Source organism: Nicotiana sylvestris, chromosome 10, assembly GCF_000393655.2.
Source record: "Nicotiana sylvestris chromosome 10, ASM39365v2, whole genome shotgun sequence".
Taxonomy (NCBI): Eukaryota; Viridiplantae; Streptophyta; class Magnoliopsida; order Solanales; family Solanaceae; genus Nicotiana; species Nicotiana sylvestris.
The window spans coordinates 153,364,156-153,386,275 of NC_091066.1; the positions used below are offsets into that span (position 1 = coordinate 153,364,156).

Sequence of the window (22,120 nt, forward strand, 5' to 3'; positions counted from 1 at the left end):
GACTCTACTAGGCTGTCCTTTTTATGTTATAAATAAGTTCATTTGCAAATGGTCATTTGAAATTAAAATAACCATTAATTTGACAAATAGCCCGATTTACAACTGGTCGTTCAAAAATAACCCAATTTTAAAAGTAATCGAAATTTAGCTACTTTTCATGTAAAGATAAATCTGAGCAAAAACACTGTTCAAAACCCGAAAAATACGCCAGTATATTATGCTGAAGTTCCAGCATAAGTATACTTGAACTCCAACATATTATACTGGAGTTCTAGGATAAGTATGCTGGAACTCTAGCATAATATGATGGAGTTCCAACATAAGTACACTAGAACTCCAGCAAAATATACTGGAGTTCCAGCAAGTATATCTGTCCAGCATAATATACTGGAGTTTGGAGCACCGGTGCTCCCGTCTCTAGTATATTATACTGGAGCCAACAAAGTATACTAGTCGAGCATAATATGCTGGAGTTAATACACAGGTGCACCAAACTCCAGTATATTATGCTGGACCGGTCTCTGCTGCAGCAAAATAGTGGCTATTTTTTATTGACTTGGTAAACGCTGGCTATTTTTGAATGACCAGTCCGAAAACTGGCTATACCGTGCTATTTTTACGTACTTTTCTATTTCTGTCCAATTTCATACTCCATTGAATATTATGGGTCTTTTGTCAGTGTGTATAAGAATATTAGCAAATATAGTATAATAGTAATATTGAAATTAGTAATGTTGAGATTAGTTATATTGAGATTATCTCTTATCAACTATTTGGTTATGTCATATTAAAAATAAAATGTATTGCATAATTTTTTTAATTATTTGTTTATAAAAATGCCCTCCACATTCTTTGAAAATGATTTGGAAAAAGGTTTTGAAAGGACACTTTTATCTTTATACATGCTTATCCATGTTTTAAATGTTATGGTATTGCTAGTGCCATAGTTTGTTATGTATAAAAGTAACACTGAATATGATGTATAACTAGTACATGTATTAGCTATACATAGTAAAAAAAAAATACAACCAAACAAGAAATTAATAATATCAAAGTTACAATATGTATTATTTTCTCTAATACATCCTACCCAAGCGAGGAAATGGGGCATCGTATCCCTTTATAATTTCAAAATTTAAAAATTACCTTTTAGATCTCTTATGTATAAATGACAAATCTCTTATGTGTAAAATCTCCCATATTTATATAAAAAAAAAGAGAGGTAACATTATAAAACTAAAAAAAAATTGTAAGAAGCCACAAAATTAATTAACTATTTTGGAATTAATTATCCCATATTTCTATGGAGATAAAAAAATCACTACAATTTTGGAATAACTAATCTCGAGATTGATTATACCATAATTTTATCTCAATTAAACGTAAAATAAACTTATTTCAAATTTATTATCGAAATTAATTATACCTTATCTCTTGTACTAGACGAGCCCTTAAAATAATAATAATATGTTAAGGAGATTCTGAGATTTTCTGGTACCACCATTGAATGGCAAAGGGACACCAGTGCAAACTCAAACAGTGACAGCACACCAGGAAAAGGTGTGCTAAAACAAACCAGCCTCGTGGGGGCCTCTTCTGTTTCAAGGCTAGACTCGTGCCCCTCCATTATTCTGTAATTAAATGACAAAAAGGTCCCTTAATGTTTGTGATGGATTTACAATAGCCTCTGCAAAACATTTACGGACACTCTTGGTCCTTTGATTTTACCAAAAGTGAGTGCTTTTGGTCTTCCTAAAATACTTAACAAACTCTACCTGTTAGATCTACCAATAAATCTTTTTAACAAAACATCAGAAAAATCTCGTTAGATTTCAGAAACTGCAACACAAAAATTTACACCAGCCACAACAAATTACGTATACAAAAGATAACAAAACTACACAAGAAAACTGCACCAAACAGTTAGATGTTTAAAATATATTATATATTTGACGAAATGTAAAGGTATTCATTTTAAAGAATCAAAATTGCTACAAGGACTATTTTGCTTTCCTTGGAGTAATGATTAAGTTGTTTTATGCGACATATAAGTTATGGATTCGAACAATGAAATAATTTTTGTAACAGGATGGCTAACGCATCCCCAAACCCTGCCTGAACACAGAATACTTTGTTCACCGAACTATCTTTTACTATTTTGCACCTACCCAAACAGGAGGGATCAATTTTTGTCATTTTCTTGGAAATATTTTCGACTTACATTATGACCGTTTGGCTGAATTGGAACCATAGAGTTAATTTATGACCGTTTGAGAAACAATACCACTGACATATTACATAGTACAGAGTACAGTCAAATACTTATATGACAAAAAAGCTTTGCCATTGCTGCTCACTTTCCTAAATCACAGTCCCCTATATTACTATTCTTTTAACACCCATATAGTAATTTGTGTGCTAAATACATAAAATTTTATACATATAAAAAGCCACCCAAAATAGACATTGAGCTCCACCTTCCACCGTCTACTATACCATTTTTCTTGTCTCGAGAACTCCTTTTCCCTATAACAACACCCCTTTTGGAGCTTCTTTGTTAAAATCTCTTCTTTCTTCTTATTCTTCTTACTCACTAGCTCTATTAATATTCTTGAAAAGACAGGGAACAAAAATTTCTTCATAACTTGTTCTAAGTTCTTGGCACAAAACAATCATGGCTACTGCTTTTGTACTGTCTTTAATACTTTTCTTGGCTTTCACTGGTTACTCAAGTAAGCTGCTTGTTGCTACTACTTTCACTTCAAGATATTTTTTTTTTTTTTTTTTGCATTTTCCATGTGTTTCTTATGACGGGGTTTCATCAGATTTTGCTCTTAGTTTGTGTATCCAACAATTTTTCATTTAAAGATTGAATTTTTAGCTCTCCCACTTCAAGATTCTCTGTTTTCCTGCATTTTCCATGTGTTTCTTCATAAAGGGTTTCACCAGATTTTGCTTTTAGTACTGTATACAAGAATTTCTTATACAAAGTTTGAGTCTTTTTTTTCCTTAACAAAATTTCAATATTTCTGTTTTATGAGCTGATTTATTTTGGTGGCTTTCTTTTGTTTTGTTTTTCTAGGTGGTGCTAATTACTGTTTGTGCAAAGATGGGGTAGGAGACAGTCTTATGCAGAAGAGCATAGATTATGCTTGTGGAAATGGAGCTGACTGTACTGGTATCCTTCAAAATGGACCTTGTTACAACCCTAACACTATCAAAGATCACTGCAGTTATGCTGTAAATAGCTATTATCAGAAGAAAGCTGCATCTGGTGCAACCTGTGACTTTTCTGGAACTGCAACTTTGAGTTCAAATCCACCATCTTGTAAGTTCCTAAAAGATCTTTTTTTCCTTTGTTTTAACACACTTATTCCTCTCTCAGTCACTGATATTGTTCTTATGTTTAATTTTTTAATCAACAGCCTCTACTTCTGGATGTTACCAGACCACCCCTGGGTATGTTTCTTAAGGTTTTGTTATTTGTGATGCTAGATCTTGTATTTATCTTGTCAATCTTGAATGAAGCATCTCCTTAAACTTGAATCCAGTTCTCATTCCAAAAAGTTTTTGCTATCTCCACCCCCCCCCCCCCAAATGAGTTTTTTCCCCTTCTAGTGCAGTGAATGCCATTCTTTTCCCAGGACATAAATGGTGATAATTCCCCTGATTTAATTAAAAAATAGAAGTTTTTTTGGGGCCCTTTTTGGCTGGATGATGCTTGCTTCACCTTGTAGCTCATTCTCAATTTGATCTTGGAAAAATATTTTTTTCATGATTTTTCTATAAATACTTAAAGTTCTGTTCTCAGGGTAGGAAAGGACCTATTACAAGAAAAAAAGGTGAACTTTGATGTATGAGTGAATGGTTGGAAGCTTTTCCTAATATAGTGACCTTTTTTCGTGAGGATATAATTAAAGATTGTTGTTGGTGCTGTCACTTGTTTTCTTTTACCTAAATATATCAATAGTCATTCTTAGTGTCCTAACTGAGACAATAACATTCAAACACAAGATGAGTTAGATTCATCATTATGTATGCCCATGTGACCTGTTTTTGATGTTGATATTATCTGTATTTTAGTGTTGTATTTGTCACTTTCTCCCATTGTCATGACGAAAATCTTTAAGTTGACATTTGTTTCCAGCCATTATGCAATATTTTATAGAACTAAAGTCATTTCCACCATTTCTTTATCATTCATGGAACATGCTTACTCTAGACTATACTATAATAACAACATTAACATGCTTAGTCTGGACACTATAATATAATAACAACATTAACATGCTTACTTTGGACTGTACTATAATGACAACAACATTAACATGGTTAGTCTGAACTATACTATAATAACAACATTAACTACGCCTCAATCTCAAGTGGAGACTGTTGGATGAGTTCTCATTGTTTATGTTACTCTATTTAAGCTCGTCTCAGTGTACTCGGGACTTTTCTGTTCTATAAAACTAATAATTGAATATAGTGGATGATCTTGTTCTTGCTTCTCTGTTTTTTACTTTATACCAGAAACACTGGCGGAGGTACCACAACTGTACCAGGAACCACAACAAATCCCGGCACCGGCACTGGGACTGGCACGGGCACTAGCACCGGCACTGGGACTGGCACGGGAACTACAACAGGTATTAACAATCCTACTTTTGGGCTAGGACCAACAGGAAGTGGTGGCTACAATCCAGATGGCAGTGGCACAGAGACTCTTCATCAAAATACTGTCTTTTTCACTATAGCCATTTTGTTTACAAGCTTGGTATGCTTAAGACTCTAAAGAAAATGATGAATGTGAGGCAGTAAATGAAGGAAGTTTTGTTTGAGAAGATAATGTGGACTTTTGGCACAAAGTATGGGTAGCCACTTTCAATGGTCAGCAGGGGAGAATCATCTGGACACTTCCACTTGGACTTCTTTTTATTTCTTTCTTTTGTTTGTTTTCTTGTTCTCTCCATCTTCTTCGCTCCTTTAGTGAGTGAAAAAGTTTGGTATTAGATTCCCTTTTGAAAGTGTTGGGGATGTGGCTGTTTCTGGGGTAGTAATGTACTAATGTAGAAGAATCTGATCTCTTCTTTTTAGATTTTCCTTTTTGTATATCTGGAGAGTAGAGACATAAGGCTGTATTGTTTATTTTAGAGATGTTATCAATGAGTACTCACTACCCTACCCCATCTCTGGTAAGATTAGTGCATCTCTGTATTAAAAATATAACCCTTCTTTTCCCTGTCCATCTGTCTTTTAGTGTTTTCTATTCTTTCATCTTGTTTCTTTGTGCGTGTATATAGAGAATATTAGCAAGTATAATTGAAAATCCCACTTAAAGAAATGCAGGAATAGGTGTATCCAAGTGTCAAGTGAAAGGAATCTTGGTTTTTCACAAGAGAATAAACCAAACAAGTGTGTCTCCTTCCAATTTCTTTACCTTACCCTTTTTGACTGCATCTTAATTCTTTCATGAGAAACCAAACAAGGTTTCCTTCTAGTTTCTTTACTTTGACCTTTTTGGCGGCACCTTACATGAAGGACAAAAGCTACTTAAATTTTTTTAGGGTTGTTTGGTTGGGAAATAAGTTATCCCAGGATCTGGAATTAGTTATACCACCCTTTTATAGGGATAAAAAATATTACAATCCCGGAATAACTAATCTCGAAATTAGTTATACCACAATTTTATCCCAAACATGCAATAAACTCATCTCGATTTTAAATTCGAAATTAATTATCCCTTATCTCTCATGCCAAACGAGCCCTTAATGTATTTTAGCACTCAATGGCGTGAGTAGGATCAATGAGGTGAATGAAAATCATGAGAAACCAATGTTCAAAATCTTGTAGAAACAAAAGAGTTAGATGATCGTTTTTCATATGCTCAAGCTTTGGTAATCAGAGTATTTTAGTATATAAGCTGATGAAAAATAAAAATTTATTAAATGCAACAGTCCTGGTTCAAGCTGGTACAATTACTACTTTTAGGGCTCGTTTGGTGTGAGGGATAAGGAATAATTAATCCCGGGACTAAATTTAAAAAGAGTTTATCCCATGTTTGGTTGGTAGAAAATTATGGTATAATTAATCCCGGATTTTAGTGTTTTTTTATCCTCATGAAAAGGTGGAATAATTAAACTCGGGATAACTAATCCTGGGATAACTTCTTTCCAACCAAACAACCCCTTAGGTGCTAAAATAAAATTTTCAAAGCAAGAACTTTTGACCTTAACGTAGGATGTAGGCAAAAGGCAGACTGGTAAAGAATCTGGAAGGAGAACTCGTTTGGTTTCATTAAAAAAGAAAAAGGGCAGCCCGGTACTGTATGTAATCTTACCATTTATGCGGGAGGCTGTTTCCACGGCTCGAACCCGTGACCCCCTGGTCACATGCCAACAACTTTACCAGTTATGCCAAAGTTTCGTTTGATTTCATTTAAAAAAAAAAAACCCTTCCAAAGGTTGTTTCACTTGGATGGTGGCTCCAATGCACATGCACGACATCTTTCAATGAGCCGGACCTTATTATGATGTAATAAAGGATAATGACTTGAGAACTACTTTTATACACCAGTAACAACCTTTGAACTTTATGGATAGAGGCGGATCCAGAATTTGAGGCTTATGGGTTCCTACCGTAATTTCAAATGAATATGCAATAATAACTGAGTTCACAGTCAGATATTTACCAATATTTAGTGAGTTTCTTAATATAAATACAGGGTCTACGCAAGAGTTACTAGTTCCGGGAACCCGTAGTCTATGCACTAGGTCCGCCTCTGTTTATGGAGAGCCCCCTTTGAAAATGATAGCATGTGAAATGTCGTACTTTTGTTGCACAACAAGGATCTGTTAACAGCAATAGTTCACTATTCCTGGTCTAAGAATGTAGGTTAAGTTGGGATATGCATCAATCACAATACCTTCACTAATCAAATAAGTTCAAAGTGGTAACTGGTAATTGACATATAATAAGATCAGCATCACCAACTCCTCACATCCACTATCTGTATACACTCTTGCATCATAAGCTTAGAAGAGAACCAGATCCCAACATAATAAAAAACAGCCAGAAAACATGTACATAGCTCGGGTTCCGGAACCCATGCAGAATGCAGACAGAAAATACTAGCGACATCTATCTTTCAACAAACTGTCCAGCAATATCCCTTGACTAAGTTACTATAGTTTCTTATCCCCAAGATACGTTATTCTAATTGCCAATATCACAAAAAGATTTCTGATTTCTAGAGATAACATCTTAAACTACCTCTAGTATTCACTGCTAATTCGAAATGTTCCTGAAACTACCATGGTACCTGGCATGAAGCTCTAATAGGAGTGATGTAATCCTAAATACTATATTATACAAGAAAGGTTCACCACTGCATCAAGGTGCAAGCTATGATTTACCAGGCATAGATTCCAGCTCCAAATATTGAAGAACTGAAAGAACCATGTTGAAGAATGCTAAGATATTCAGCTAATTACACTGCTTAGGTAATCAGTTTATTACATTTCTGTACTGGATGCCAAAGCACATTCAATAAGTAGGCAATAAGGCTGATGGTGCTCACTGGAAACTGACCTCATCTTTGAGTAGAATCAGGAAGTTAGATCTCCACATGTGGGGTGTGCTAACAATCTGCTTGTAGAAGTACCAGTAATCAAACAGTAACAGAGATGGTGGAGACAGAGTCAGGATTTGCCCTTTGTGATTGATCAGAGCGAACGAATTCCACTATCAACCTGGAGACAGCATCGGGCTTCTCCACATGAGGGATATGGCCGCACTTTGGTATTTGGCGTATAATAGCATTTGGCAGTTCACAGTGCAATCTCTGCGCACATAAGAGTCAACGGACACTTTAGTAATACTTATGAACCATGTATTTGGCTGCTACAAGCCGACAGGTTTCTATTGTTACAAACTTGAAAGAAACATACCACTCCGAGCTTGTAGTCAATTATCTGATCGTCTTCACCCCATATTATTAGTGTTTTCTGCTTGACCTGTATAACAACCCTCCTGCTCATGAGAACATTGTAGAATTTTCCACAGTAACAAGAAGAAAAACAGAAGATGATATGGAGAATGGAAATACATCTAGCAGAACACATCTTTAAGCAATGGAGCAGCAGAATCAGAAGCGGCGCAAATTCAATCAGCCCTAAGACCTACTAAATTGGTTCCATAGAAAATTCTGGGGGCTACAGATGGAGAAATTTACTATAACACTGGTCTCATTTACATACCATACAATTAATTTTATTGACGTCTAAAACTAATAGGTTTGCAATTCCAAGAGAAGTTACATGAAGTTTGCAGTTAACACTTTAGACTCACGGCATATCAATTGTCTGGTCTGTTTTAACCAATACAACAGACAGAATTTTTCTTACTAAAACAGATTAATATAATTAAAACTAGTGGGCAGGAGTTCCTGTATTTTGACTACAACAATTGCATGCCCAAATGGCAACCATATTAAGATGAAACTAATAAGATTAAAATCATTATTGCTAGTCCCCAACTCTCCATTATCAAATCATTGCCTATCAAATCCAACAAGATAATGTTGCTTGATATTAGAGTCAATGCAAAACAGGAGCAACAGAAGGTCGTAACAGATATGTCTATATAGGAAGTGCTTAAGAAAATTTAGTAAATTTGCACATACATGTTCTATCTGAGAAACAACATTGTAACCTCCGCTGATCATGAAATTCACTGTTGCATCCTCCCACCAAGGTAACAAACAATGTAAGCGGCCAATCTAGATAGAAAACCAGATAATCAGGATATTACACCTTGCGTTAAATATATGGCAGAAGCACCTTTTGAACATCGATCAGTACGATCTTTAGGTTTCTGAAGATTACGGGGGTCAAAACTTACATTAGTCCAGTCTATGCAGGTACTCAATGGTAAGCCATTGAAAGTTAATGATGTTGCATATAAGCGAAGTGGAACACTTTTCAACAAGTAGATCTGCAGCAGGTTTGTTGTCAGATTAGCAGAAAAAACAAGAAATACAGATGGTGGATACTTGCGGAATGCTGAAGAAACATATCTGAGTACATGTTATATCTGTGATCTTTCCATTGAAATTAATGGTAAGAGTTCTTTATTTCTTAAATCAATTAAGGGTCGATCATCATTAACAATTTCTTTTTTTTTTTTTGTTGTTGTGAAGTTTCTCTGTTTTTTATTTTTTTAGTTTGCTAATAATCAGAAATCATGTTGTCACTAAACCACAAACCTTATAACATATAAGTGCAGTTACATCAAATAATCCAATATGAGTAGAATGTATCCCTTTGTTTTAAGAGGAGTAGGAGGGAACTCACCCCAGCATAAGCTACTGCTTTAGGTAAGGTTGCAAGGTTTCCTGTACCTTCCGCATAAACACTTGCATCGATTAAAACCAGCCTATCCACCTATAACAGTAAAAGCTACTTTAGAGTAAGACATAATGATACCCCCTTCATAATAGAAAATAAACTATAAAATCTGGATAGGCATTCACAGTTATCGAATGTACTTACTGCTTCTGGATAGTTGACAGAGAAGTCAATGGCAACAGCAGATCCAAGACTCGGTCCGACAAGTACCATTGGCCTCTTGATGTAGGTAGACCACAACTGAAAGATAACAGGGACTGAAAAATTTAAAAACGAGTAAATGGAAGATTCTTTCAGAATATCCGAGTAATTCTTTGAGATGGCCTTTCGGAGGGAGACCTACCTTTTAGTGGTTTCTACAGACAAACTTAGACAAGTAAACAATATTTCCATAATTTCCTAGGGTAGGACTGTGCCTAGTAAGTAAGGGTGCCCCTTCATAATGCTACTTAACTATGGTATATATCATACCACTGCACAATGTGGTATAACTTTGGCACGTGCACCTGCATACTAAGTATTACCACACTACTACGAAAAAACTGAATGTGAGTTTTACCTTAATTTTGAACGTAGAATTGCAACTTTACATTTTAGAATGTGTAGTAAAGAGATCATTTACAACCTTCCAATTTTGTATGCACTAAATTAGGACATTTATTTTAAAATCAGTAGGTACCTGGTAAAGATGATCACGCTTGGAAGCTACATCACATGATGGAAGCCTTTCTTTGATATCACAGGAAACAAAACGATACAAAACCATGAGCAAGTCTTCAGTCTTTGTTTGCAAAATCCTTTTTGAAAAAATGAAAAACCGGGAAAGAACTAGGGCAAGACAATGTACCTAAATCAGAGAAACCCCATCCAAGGATATCAACTGCCCATGTCTCCAGCCCAGCCTCCTCAAGCATCGGAAATGTGTACCTCCACTCTAAACATGAGCTGAACAATGAGGTATAATGAACAACAGGCACAACAAGAGAAAGTGGTCAGAACTATTAGCTTAGCATGCGGCATACCTATCAAAACCATGGAGCAGCACGACTGGGTTGGCAGAGTTCTGTTCTTTTGGCTTCACACAACTACTCAAGACACAACCCTTTGATAAGTTTACCTAAAATGAAGCTGGATCATCAAACTAAAGCAGTAACCAGAGCTTTATAAAGAAAGAAAAAAAAATTGAATTCAGGGCGAGATATTAGATATCTGAGTTTAGGACTATTAGAAGGAAAACACACACAGAAGAAAAATGATTAAGTCGCATATCAGAGGTGGGCATCTCTGTGGCAATGGATACACAACCGCAATTGGGTGCACCCACACCCGCTGCATTCGGCTCCTGTGTGTGTGTACACAAAAATATTTTTACGATATACATTCATAGTAAGCTGCACGCATTGTCACAAAGTAGTCTGTGTTGTATCAGTCAACGCCCAAAGTCTTAAAATCCTGGATCAGCCTCCACTATAGATTGTTCCTAAACAATCACGAATAAGTAAAAAAAACACTCCCTGCTTCCCAAATTTATGATACTCCCTCCATTTTAGGATGTCCCGATATGTTTGACACCATTTCATTTTTATACAGTTTTCACGACTTTCAAGAAGTAAAGTTCATTAAAGTATCCAAATTTTAGACTTGGATGTTTTCTCTATAAAAATTAACTTAACGATGACTTTAACTTTTCTTTTTTTGATAAGGAACTATTTCTTTAATAATTTCGTGAACTATCATAAAAAAATTATTGAAGTCAATTAACATCTTAAATTCTAGGTCCAGTGCAATACCGTTATATAAAATGAGATGGAGGGAGTAAAAATTACTTAAGAAGATTTTGTGGGGGGGGGGGGGGGGGTTGCTCTCTTGTACTTTTTAACCTAATCCATATCTAACATCCACATGCAGAGTCATAAAAATAACCCCTCTAGCTTCCATAATGTAACCAGAAGAAGAGACATAAAAGTTACCCCTGTAGCTGCCATAAGAACGTGCATGCATTTACAGCTGATTTTAAGTTCTAAAGCACTAAATTTGCAAACTACCTATGTGTTCATATAAAGCACAAACTTTGCCGTTGTTGCATGTCAATTCTTCATGCACTTAACAAAATTTTACCCATCCACACATAACCTATTTCACCAAAAAAGGTACAGAATTTGCCCCAATTGAATCCCAATTCTTCATGCACTTTGAAATTCTACTCTTTACTCAACAACCAAAATGCGAATAACATAACATATAAAGAAAAACATCTAGGGAAATTAGCACTTTTAGTCCCTCAAATATTGACAAAATTCTGATTTTGGTCCTTGTTTTTGCTGGTTAAGCACATTCAGCACTTTTGACCATTATTAGGTGTTAAACCACTTAATTACCGATGTGTTAAGTTTGTAATGTTATCCCATATTTGAGAGCAATATATTTCTAAAAATAGTCTAAATATCACATAATTCCTATATAAACCAAAGCCAGACATGTTAGTTAATTGAAGGTTAAATGTGCTTCGCCAAATATTACAAGGATCAAAACCATAATTTACGAAGAACTGAGGGATCAAAAACTGCAATTATCCCAAAACATCTAGAAATCATCCCAAAAGAAGATTGAGTAGCACATTTTGAAAGTAACAAAGAAATGAAAAGCGTACAGGTAGTCTTTCAATTCGTGAAGCCAATTTTCTAGCAGAAGAGTCTTTGATATTCTCGACTTGTTTAGGAAGAAAATCCGGAAATTCAGCAGCTCGGATCCTTAAACGCCTCGAAATGGAGAATCTTACGTTTGGTCCAATTAGAGCAAGTGATGTTGGAAGAGCAACACCAGCTCTGGTTGAGAGCATTGTAAGCATAATAGCGGCTCAGCCCTGCACGGTGGCTCTGGTTCTCTACTACTCATACAGAGAAAGAAGAGCACAACTGATAACTGTAACAAGGCTAGGGCCTTACACTTACAATCACGAGTAGGCGCCGAGATAATACTCGGCCATGTCATCATGTGGCCGCGTTTCACTTTTTTTTTTCACATAGGAAAAAATAATAACTTGACAGAACACGAAATTTAAAATATAAAATAATTATTTATTATGATTTTAATTAGTTAAATGGTGTTTAACATGCCAAAAATATGTCTTAAGCATATAATATTTTTTTTTTTTTAAAAGAATGTCACTAAGCAGAGGCGGATTTAAGATTTTGTGAATATAGGTGCAACACTAAAAAAGTGGGAAAAATAGCATTAAGTGGGAGTTGATTCATGTTCCTCTAAGTGAATAACTCAATATTAAACCAAGTGCACCCTTAAGTCTTTTTGAAGCATGAGTGCCAACATATAATATTAGACAAATTCTAGGGGTTCACGTGCCCATGATTTGGGCTATACATCCGCCCCTGTGACACTAAGGATAAAATATAAAGTTGTGTCATTTTTTTTAAAAAGTAACTACGAAAAATAAAATATATAAACTTAAACAGAAGAAGTTGTGGTGGTAACAAAAACCAATGATTTAAGGATTTTAAGTTCATGAAACTCTAATTTCAATTATAATTAGCCAATGGATATGAACGAAGATACAGAGATAGAATCAACTCAAAACAACAACAATAATAATATACCCAATATAATCCCATATTGTGGGGTCTGAGAAGGGTGTTGCGTACGCAGACCTTACCCCTACCTTGTGGAGATAAAGAGGTTGTTTCCAATAGATCTTCGGCTAAGGAAACTAGAAAGCATAAGCACCACATTAATGAAAAGAAAAACATGAAGGAACAACACCGAGAAGTCATATAAAAGCAGCATAAATAACAAGAAAATAGTAAGATGACCAAAATGCAAGAAACGACAGGTAGTCATAAAAACTTACTACCAACAGAAAGCGAGAATGCGTACTAATACTACGATATTAACAATCTAGCCTACCTAACCTACTACCCTAATCCTCGACGTCCATACTTTCCTATCAAGGGTCATGTCCTCGGTCTGTAGCTGCGCCATGTCTCACTTCTCCCCAATTCTTCTTCGGCCTACCTCTGCCTCTCCCTAGGCCCTCCAATGTCAACCCCTCACACCTCCTTACCTCTGCCTCTCCCTAGGCCCTCCAATGTCAACCCCTCACACCTCCTTACCGAGGTGTCTGTACTTCTCCTTACATGTCCAAACCATCTAAACCTCGTTTCCGCCCTACCTTGTCCCAAATAACTTCATTCCTAATCCTGTCTAACCAATTGAATTGAATTTCTTAATGACCGTTTGAAATGAATAAATTAAGGATTGAATAAATATCCAATAACATATCTCCAATACATAATATTATAGAGAAACTAAACATTTACTTACTATCTTTTAAGTGAGATCTAATCCGACAAGTATTATGTAAATTGTAGGCATATAAAACTTAAAATTGAACGAATTTGATAATAATATAAAACTTAAAATCGACAAATATTTATGTACATTTAACTTTCTTTATTTAAAGAAAAATTTACTTTATTTAACACATATCATTCAACTTGCTTTACTAGCACACCTATCATTCAACTAACAGTGCATGAAACACCAATATGCCTTAACTAAGATATTGTAGTGTCTCATCCTCAAGTCTTTATTACACAATACAACTACCCTCTACTATTCACTGCTATTTCGAAATGTTCCTGAAACTACCACGATCACTGGCTTGAAATGTTCCTGAAACTACCATGATTACTGGCTTGAAGCTCCGGCCACATAAGAGTGATATTATTCAAGATATATTACACAGCAAAATTTCAGAACTGCTCCAAGCTCCTCTTGTTCTTTTTTTTTTCCTGTCGGAAATAACAGTGGTCTCTAGGCCAGCTTGTGCAATTTGACAATGTCACCAGGTACCTTTAACTCCCAACAGCATAGATACCGAATTACTCTGTGCTCACGAAGGCTTGCACTGCTCCATGCTATTATTCACCGACCATAAACTTCAGCTCTATATTGGAGAGAAACTGAAAGAAACATGTACCAGAATGCTATAGTATTCAGCTAATTACACAGCTTAAGTATTCACTTTTTTACACTTCAGTACTGAATGCCAAAGCACCTTCAATATATGGATAATAAGGCTAATGTTGCTCAAAGAATGAAAGCATAGTTCACTATTGAAGCTGGCCAACTAACCTCATCACTATGTAGAATCAAGAAGTCGGATCCCCAAATGAGATAGCATATGCTAACTATTTGCTTGTACAAGTAACCATTAATGAAGCAGGAACAGAGATGGCGGAGACTGAGTCAAGCTTTTCCCTTCATGATTGATCAGAGTGAATAAATTCCAAAATCAACCTGGAGACAGCATCAGGCTTCTCCACATGAGGGATATGACCACACTTTGGTACTTGGCAGATAATAGCATTTGGCAGTTCACAATGCAATCTCTGCACACATAAGAGTCAATGGACACTTTGGTAATACTTATGCACCACGTATTTGGCTGCTACAAGCCAACAGGTTTCTACTCTTACAAACTTGAAAGAAACATACCACTGCGAGCTTGTAGTCAATAATCTGATCATCTTCACCCCATATTATCAGTGTTTTCTGCTTGACCTGTATAACAGAACTCCTTCCAGTATGAGAATACTGTAGAGTTCTCCATAGGGACAGAAGAAAACCAGTAGACAACATAGGAAATGGAGCTAGAAGAAACAATCTTGGTGCTATAAAAGCAGAAGCAAGTGTGGATCAATCAGCCGCAATTCTACTAGAATGATCCGCCAAAAAATTAGTATGAGGGCCCTAGAGATCAACGGTAACTCCAGTGTAAATTATTACCAAACCAATAATATTGATGATGTCTACAACTAATAAGTTTGGAATTTCAAGAGAAGCTCATAGGTGTTTGCAGTCCAAAATAACTGTGATAAGTATACATGATACTTCCTTTTTTCTTTCTAGAAATGGATGTTTCTTGGGACAACCCAAAAAGGAAAACCGATAATTAATTGGGTAGAAAGAGGAATATGAAGCAAGTGACATGGTTTCCACCTAATAGACGCGTGGTTGAGGCGAACACGTGAACTTCTCAGTATGCCGATTTGCTGGATGGACAAGAATTTGGCATCTCACTTTTCTTTCTAGTCTGTTTTGACAATATAACACAAGATTTTACTTACTACAACAGATTTTCAAAATTAACCATTCGGCAGGAGTTTCTGTATTTGGACTCCAACATTGCATAAATGACTACAACAACGGCCCAGTATAGTCCCACAAGTGGGGTCTGGGGAGGGTAATATGTACGCAGACCTTACCCCTATCCCGAGGGGCAGAGAGGCTGTTCCCACAATTGCATAAATGACTAGTAAGATTATATTTTTTACCGCTAGCCCCACAACATCTTTTACAGCAAGAACATGTAGCTCGATACCACAGTCATGAGAAAAGAAATTATAAAAGGTGGCAACAGGCATGTCTATATAGGAAAAAATTAAAGATTATTTAGTCAATTTCTACATACATGTTGTATCTGATCAATGACATTGTAACCTCCACTGATCATGAAATTCACTGTTGTATCCTCCCACCAAGGTAATAAACAATGTAGACGACCTATCTGGATAGAAAACCATGTAATTAAAAGGTCTGATAAGACAAGTAGTGCAGACGCACATTTCAGACATCTGAGCTCCATGACTTTCAGGTTTCTTAAAGATCAGAGGGTCGATACTTACATTAGTCCAGTCTATGCAGGTATTTAATGGTAAGCCATTGAAAGTCAATGATGTTGCGTATAAACGAAGTGGTATGCTTTTCAACAAGTAGACCTGCAACAAGTTTGTTGTCAAGATAGTGAAAACAATAAGAAATATAGATGGAAGATACTCAAAGAATGCTGTAAATATATTTGGATACATGTTATATCCATGATTTGGATCAGAATCTTTCCAGTAGAAGACTGAATGATAACTTGATATCCGATGTATCTAGTATGAGTTATTTGGGGTTTTGCAGCTTCAAGGGAAAGATCTGACGAACAAACAGTGTCACTATACAAGGGATGCTAATCTTTGGATCAGTTAAGCTGATCATCATTTACGATTCTCCTTTTCTTTCAAGCTTATCATAAATCAAGTTCTTGGTGAAACCACAGTCTAAGTTGATATAGATGTTCATTTAAATCAAACGGTCAAAATAGGAGTAGACTGTATCCCTTTATTTTAAGAGGACTTGGAGGGGACTCACCCCAGCATAAGCTAATGCTTTTGGTAAGGTTGCGAGGCTTCCTGTACCTTCCGCATAAACACATGCATCGATTAAAACCAGCCTATCCACCTATCAAAGTAAAACCTACTTCAGAGTAAGCCATAAAATGATACCTCCTTAATAATAGAAAATGATCTATAAAATCTGTATAGGGATTCACAGTTATTTAATGTACTTACTGCTTCTGGATAGTTGACAGAGAAGTCAATAGCAACAGCAGATCCAAGACTCGGTCCGACAAGTACCATTGGCCTCTTGATGTAGGTAGACCACAACTGAGAAAAAAACAAGACTGGATATTCAAAGCAAGTAAATGGAAAATTCCTTCGAAAATTTAATACAACAACAAACCCAATGTAATCCCATAAGTGAGGTCTGGGGAGGGTAGTGTGTACGCAGATCTTACCCCTACCTTCGAAAATTTATTATCAGACTAATTCTTCAACATGGCCTTACAGTTATTAAACTTTTTAGTGGTTTCTACAGATAAACTTAGACAAGTAAATACTACTTCCATAATTTCCTAGTGTAGGACTGTGCTGAGTAAGAAAGGGTCCCCCCATAATGCTGCATAACTGTGATATCATACCACTGCACAATGGGTTACAACTGTGGTATGCGCCCTTGCATAGCAAGTATTATAGTAAACTACCAAAAAATAATTGAATGTGACTTTTAACTTAATTTTGTACTTCGATATGGTACTTAATTTGTACTTATGTATGCTATTTTACATTTATTAGAATGTCTAATAAAAGAGACTAATTCCAACATTTGAAGTTTGTGTGAACTAGATTAAAAGGGCATCCCGGTGCACAAGGCATCTTGCATTCACGCAGGGTACGGGGAAAGGCCGCACCCCAAGGGGTGTGATGTAGACAGTTCATTAGTGTCTGCTTCCACGGCTTAAACCCACCTATAGGTCACACGGAGACAACTTTACCGTTGCTCCACGGCTCCCCTAGATTAAGACATATAATTCATAAGATCAGCAGGTACCTGGTACAGATGATCACGCTTGGAAGCTACATCACACGATGGAAGCCTTTCTTTAAAATCACAAGCAAACAGAAAGAGATGAAACCGTAAGCAAGTCTTCAGTTTTTGTTTGCAGAATCTTTCTGGAAAAATGAAAATCAGGAAAGAACCAGGACAATACTATTTACCTAAATCAGAGAAACCCCATCCAAGGATATCAACTGCCCATGTCTCCAACCCAGCTTCCTCAAGCAATGGAAGTGCGTACCTCCACTCTAAACATGTGCTGAACAATAAGGTTTGATGAACAACAGGATCACAACAAGAGAAAGTGGTAAAAACTATTACCTTAGCATGAGGCATACCTATCAAAACCATGGAGAAGCACAACTGGATTGGCCTCTGTCTGTTCTTTTGGCTTCACGCAACTACTCATGACACAACCCTTCGAAAAGTTTACCTAAATGGACCAGCAATGAAGCTGAACCGTCAAGGCAGTAACTAGAACCTTATAAAGGAAGAGAATGATGGATTTCAATACAAAACAGGAGAAACAAGATATTTAGATATCTGAGTTTAAGGATTAAAAGGAAAATACATACACAAGAACACTGATTAAGTTGCAGATCATGGGTGGTTACCACTATGGGTCTATGGCAGCAGGTATACTACTGCAAAGGTTGCACCCTTACCTGCTGCATTCATCTAGGTATGTGTGTGTGTGTAATATATATGAAAAGATCTAAAATATATATATTCATATTAAGCCTGCGCGCATTGTCACGAGGTAGTATGTGCAGCAGTATTGACTATCTGTTTTAAAATTTTGGTTTATTCCTAAAAAACCATGACTAAATAGAAAATACTCCCTCCTTCCAAATATATGATAACTCCTTCCCATTTAGGATATTCCAAAAGTTTTTGACACTATATCATTTCTGTAAAATTTTCACAACTTTCAAGAAATAAAGTTTATCAAACTATTCAAACTTTAGACTTGGATGTATTGTTTCCTCTATAAAAAAAAATTCAACCATTACTTCAATATTTCTTTCAAATTTCAGGTCCAAGCAAATACCTTCATATAAATTTGGATGGGGGAGTAAACAATTATTAACTACTTATGAAGAAATTTACATTAAAAAAAATTTGTTCTCCAACATCCCCAAGTAGAGACATCAAATAGCCCTTATGTCCAAGTCTTGGTGGGCATACTAATGGGAGGTAGCAGCTAAACCAGAATAGTCAGAGGTACACACAAGCTCACTTGAACACCATTGTCATAAAAACATCAAAATAGCCTGTCTAGCTACCATAAAAACCTGCATGCATGGTGCAATTCTTGTTCTTGTACTACTGATTTAGGTTCTAAAACACTAAATTTGCGACCTATGTGTTAGTATTTGTCCAAAGCAACAAAATTTTACTCATCAAAACAGAACCCATTTCACAAAAAGTACAGATTTTGCTCCAGGTGATTCCCAATGCTTCATGCAACATTGAAATAGAAAAAAGATACAGAAATCATTAAAGAAAATAGCACATTTTGAAGCTAATAAAAAGAGGGAAAAACATACTGGTAATCTTTCAATTCTTGAAGCCAATTTTCTAGCAAAAGGATCTTTAATATTCTCCACTTGTTTAGGAAGAAAATCCGGAAATTCACCAGCCCATATTCTAAAAGGCTTAAAACTCCAACATTTTCTTTTGGATCCAATTCCAAAGAAAAGTGTTGGTGGCGGAGCACCACCAGTTCTGGCTGAGAGAACTGTTAGCATAGTGGCATTGGGTTTTCTGCTACTCATACATACATACAAAGAAGAAGAGTGAGTAGCCATTATTATATGTCGGTACTTGCCTACTCGGGTGTAATTGGATTTGACATTTGTTCTAAAAAAAATCAGGAGAAAGTTCAGCAATGTGGCTGTACATGCATTTCACATTTCTTTTAGTTTAATTTTCCCGCTTCCTATGATTAAATTAATGTAGAAAAGTCAAAATATTGAAAAATAGGAATTTTTTTCAAACCAAAATACACCCACATACTATGGGGTGGTTTGGTAGGGTGTACCGTTCCCGTTTGGCCAAAGATTTCGGGGAGAAATTCAAAAATAGCCAGATTTACAACCGGTCATTCAAAAATAGCCCAATCTTAAAAGTAATCGAAATTTAGTTACTTTTCACGTAAAGATAAATTTGAGCGAAAACAATGTTCAAAACCAGAAAAATACGCCAGTATATTATGCTGGAGTTCCAGCATAAGTATACTTGAACTCCAGCATATTATACTGGAGTTCCAGGATAAGTATGCTGGAACTCCAGCATAATATGATAGAGTTCCAACATAAGTACACTAGAACTCCAGCATAATATACTGGAGTTCCAGCAAGTATACCGGTCCGGCATAATATACTGGAGTTTGGAGCACCTGTGCTCCAGTCTCCAGTATATTATACTGGAGCCAACAAAGTATACCGGTCCAGCATAATATGCTGGAGTTCATACACAGGTGCACCGAACTTCAATATATTATGCTGGACCGGTCACTGTTGCAGCAAAATAGTGGCTATTTTTCATTGACTTGGTAAACGCTAGCTAATTTTGAATGACCAGTCCGAAAACTGGCTATACCGTGCTATTTTTACAAGATTTTGGCTTCAATTTTTTCAGTTTTTTGTTTGAAAATAATGTTTGTTCATGAAATATGATCATATTTTGGGGAAAAAATATTTCAAATTCTCAAAAACTGGTTTAGGGTATTTCTTCCATTCATAAAACATCAACTTTTCTTCAAATAAATGCATGCCCAAACATAACTTCAAATTTTAAAAATTATTCTTCAATACAACTTCAAAAACTCTTTTTTCAATTTCAATCAAATTTATGTCCAAACGCTAGCTAAGAATAGTACTAAATAAGTGTATTAATAATGCTAGGATTAGTAACATTGAGATTAGTTATACTGGTATTATTTCTTATCCACTGTTTGGTTTGGTCTAAAAAACATGTTTTGCATAGGAGTGTATACATGTTTATCCATGTATTACAAACCATGATATTACTAAAGTCACAGTTTGTTATGTAGTATTAGTTATACATAAGATAATACCAAATATGATGAAAAAACACTACCAAACAAAGGATTAATAATACCAAACCTAATACATATATTATTTTCCCTAATACATTCCACCAAATAAGTTATACATTCATAGTAATTCAACACATTGCATAACGGTAAAAGCTTATATGACATTTACGTCAAATCAGTTATAATAATATATCTATATTCTGTATATGTCACGACCCAATTTCTCCTATAGATCGTGATGACGCCCAATGTCACCGCTAGGCAAGCCAACAGTGAACTAGCCTTGTATTTATTCTTTTTAACAATTTCGAAATAGCTGATTTTTTATTTATTAAGTAAGCAAGAGATGAAAATTTTAATAAAATAAAGTGTAGACAAGTATAAGAACAAGTGTGGTGAAATAAATTCTCAAAAGCTATCAAATGTCTACTAGCATAATTCTAAGATCTGGTGTCACAAGTGTATGAGCTACTAATAGAATATACAAAAACACTAAACTACTGTCTGAAATAGAGTAGACAGAAAGTAAATACAAAAGAGAGACTTCGGGTGCTGCAGAACGGACTCGGAAAGCAGCTCACCACTAAGTCTCGGAGTATCAGGGGTGCGCGTCGGGATGACTGCCAGATGCACCTGCCCTAGATCCTGCACGATTAGTGCAGAAGTGTAGCGTGAGTACATAAACAACATGTACTCAGTAAGTATCAAGTCTAACCTCAAAGAAGTAGTAACGAGGGGTCGACATCGACACTTCATATGGGCCAATAAATACAATACAGAAATTCTAAATAAGCATGAGTTATGTAAATAATAATAATAATAATAATAATAATAATACAATAGCAAGCAACAAATGAATGATTCTTTAACTAATAGCAAATTCCAACATCTCTAACCAACACCTACTAACTGCAAATCAATTTCTGTCATTAAATGAATTATAACCTCTCAAGCCATTAAATAATATCAAGCGTAATTAGGCTCCGAGTATTATCATGCATGATTTATGCCAAGGTCATATGGTCGATCCAGAAATATACTGTGTGCAGGCCGAGGGTAGAACGTCACGAACCATAGATGCATCTATTAAACTGCCGAGGCGAACAACCCGCTTCCATCAGAATAGGAAGTTTACCTCGCTCACGGAAGTACTTGTGACGTGAGAGGACATGGATTTCTCAAAGTTATTAAATATTCCTCAATTCTTTCCCCAAAATAAGAAATCTAACTTGGAAGTTTTCAACTTTAAAATCTCTAGTCTCAGCTCTATTCAAGATAATTAATATGCATAACAAACATGGCAGTACAATTAAAGCATGATGTAAACCTAAGACTACCCGGACATCTCATGAAATATAGCTACACACGTCACCTAGTGCATACGTAGCTCCCCATACAAGTAATACATAACAAA

The 22,120-nt window shown here is 35.8% G+C and overlaps 3 protein-coding genes across 4 annotated transcripts; 1 reads left to right on the forward strand and 2 right to left on the reverse strand.

The window, feature by feature from the left end:
• The first annotated feature begins 2,357 nt into the window (after positions 1-2,357).
• Positions 2,358-5,243, forward strand: LOC104240720 (PLASMODESMATA CALLOSE-BINDING PROTEIN 3-like). The gene is made up of 4 exons (XM_009795597.2): positions 2,358-2,732; positions 3,083-3,328; positions 3,426-3,459; positions 4,531-5,243. Exons 1-4 carry the CDS (start codon positions 2,675-2,677, stop codon positions 4,790-4,792), a joined length of 600 nt encoding a protein of 199 aa, XP_009793899.1. The 5' UTR covers positions 2,358-2,674; the 3' UTR covers positions 4,793-5,243.
• Positions 5,244-7,125: 1,882 nt separating this feature from the next.
• On the reverse strand, positions 7,126-12,349 carry LOC104240737 (alpha/beta hydrolase domain-containing protein VTE7). Its single transcript, XM_009795614.2, has 10 exons — positions 12,055-12,349; positions 10,427-10,521; positions 10,252-10,349; positions 10,084-10,133; positions 9,549-9,644; positions 9,351-9,440; positions 8,899-8,991; positions 8,681-8,776; positions 7,947-8,012; positions 7,126-7,840 (listed from the first exon to the last, which is right to left on the reverse strand). The coding sequence occupies exons 1-10, from the start codon at positions 12,250-12,252 to the stop codon at positions 7,667-7,669; spliced, it is 1,056 nt and encodes a 351-aa protein (XP_009793916.1). The 5' UTR covers positions 12,253-12,349; the 3' UTR covers positions 7,126-7,666.
• A 1,520-nt stretch (positions 12,350-13,869) lies between these two features.
• LOC104240729 (alpha/beta hydrolase domain-containing protein VTE7-like) lies at positions 13,870-19,481 on the reverse strand. 2 transcript variants are annotated; one of them, XM_009795604.2, is made up of 11 exons: positions 19,193-19,481; positions 17,981-18,075; positions 17,804-17,901; positions 17,637-17,686; positions 16,817-16,912; positions 16,617-16,706; positions 16,106-16,198; positions 15,892-15,987; positions 14,916-14,981; positions 14,553-14,809; positions 13,870-14,380 (listed from the first exon to the last, which is right to left on the reverse strand). In XM_009795604.2, exons 1-10 carry the CDS (start codon positions 19,451-19,453, stop codon positions 14,681-14,683), a joined length of 1,074 nt encoding a protein of 357 aa, XP_009793906.1. In that variant the 5' UTR covers positions 19,454-19,481; the 3' UTR covers positions 13,870-14,380; positions 14,553-14,680. The 2 variants fall into 2 exon arrangements, with proteins under 2 accessions (XP_009793906.1, XP_070016438.1); XM_070160337.1 differs by having other exon boundaries at positions 17,981-18,123; positions 19,193-19,270.
• Positions 19,482-22,120: the final 2,639 nt, after the last annotated feature.

Coding starts and splice junctions, on each gene's coding strand:
- LOC104240720 (XM_009795597.2), top strand. CDS start 2,675: ATGGCTACTGCTTTTGTACTGTCTTTAATACTTTTCTTGGCTTTCACT. Junction 2,733..3,082: donor GGCTTTCACTGGTTACTCAA/GTAAGCTGCTTG, acceptor TTGTTTTTCTAG/GTGGTGCTAATTACTGTTTG. Junction 3,329..3,425: donor GAGTTCAAATCCACCATCTT/GTAAGTTCCTAA, acceptor TTTAATCAACAG/CCTCTACTTCTGGATGTTAC.
- LOC104240737 (XM_009795614.2), bottom strand. CDS start 12,252: ATGCTTACAATGCTCTCAACCAGAGCTGGTGTTGCTCTTCCAACATCA. Junction 9,645..10,083: donor AGCGTGATCATCTTTACCAG/GTACCTACTGAT, acceptor GTTATCTTTCAG/TTGTGGTCTACCTACATCAA. Junction 8,777..8,898: donor CCTGCATAGACTGGACTAAT/GTAAGTTTTGAC, acceptor TTTTCTATCTAG/ATTGGCCGCTTACATTGTTT.
- LOC104240729 (XM_009795604.2), bottom strand. CDS start 19,453: ATGGCTACTCACTCTTCTTCTTTGTATGTATGTATGAGTAGCAGAAAA. Junction 18,076..19,192: donor CAAGAATTGAAAGATTACCA/GTATGTTTTTCC, acceptor TGGTCCATTTAG/GTAAACTTTTCGAAGGGTTG. Junction 15,988..16,105: donor CCTGCATAGACTGGACTAAT/GTAAGTATCGAC, acceptor TTTTCTATCCAG/ATAGGTCGTCTACATTGTTT.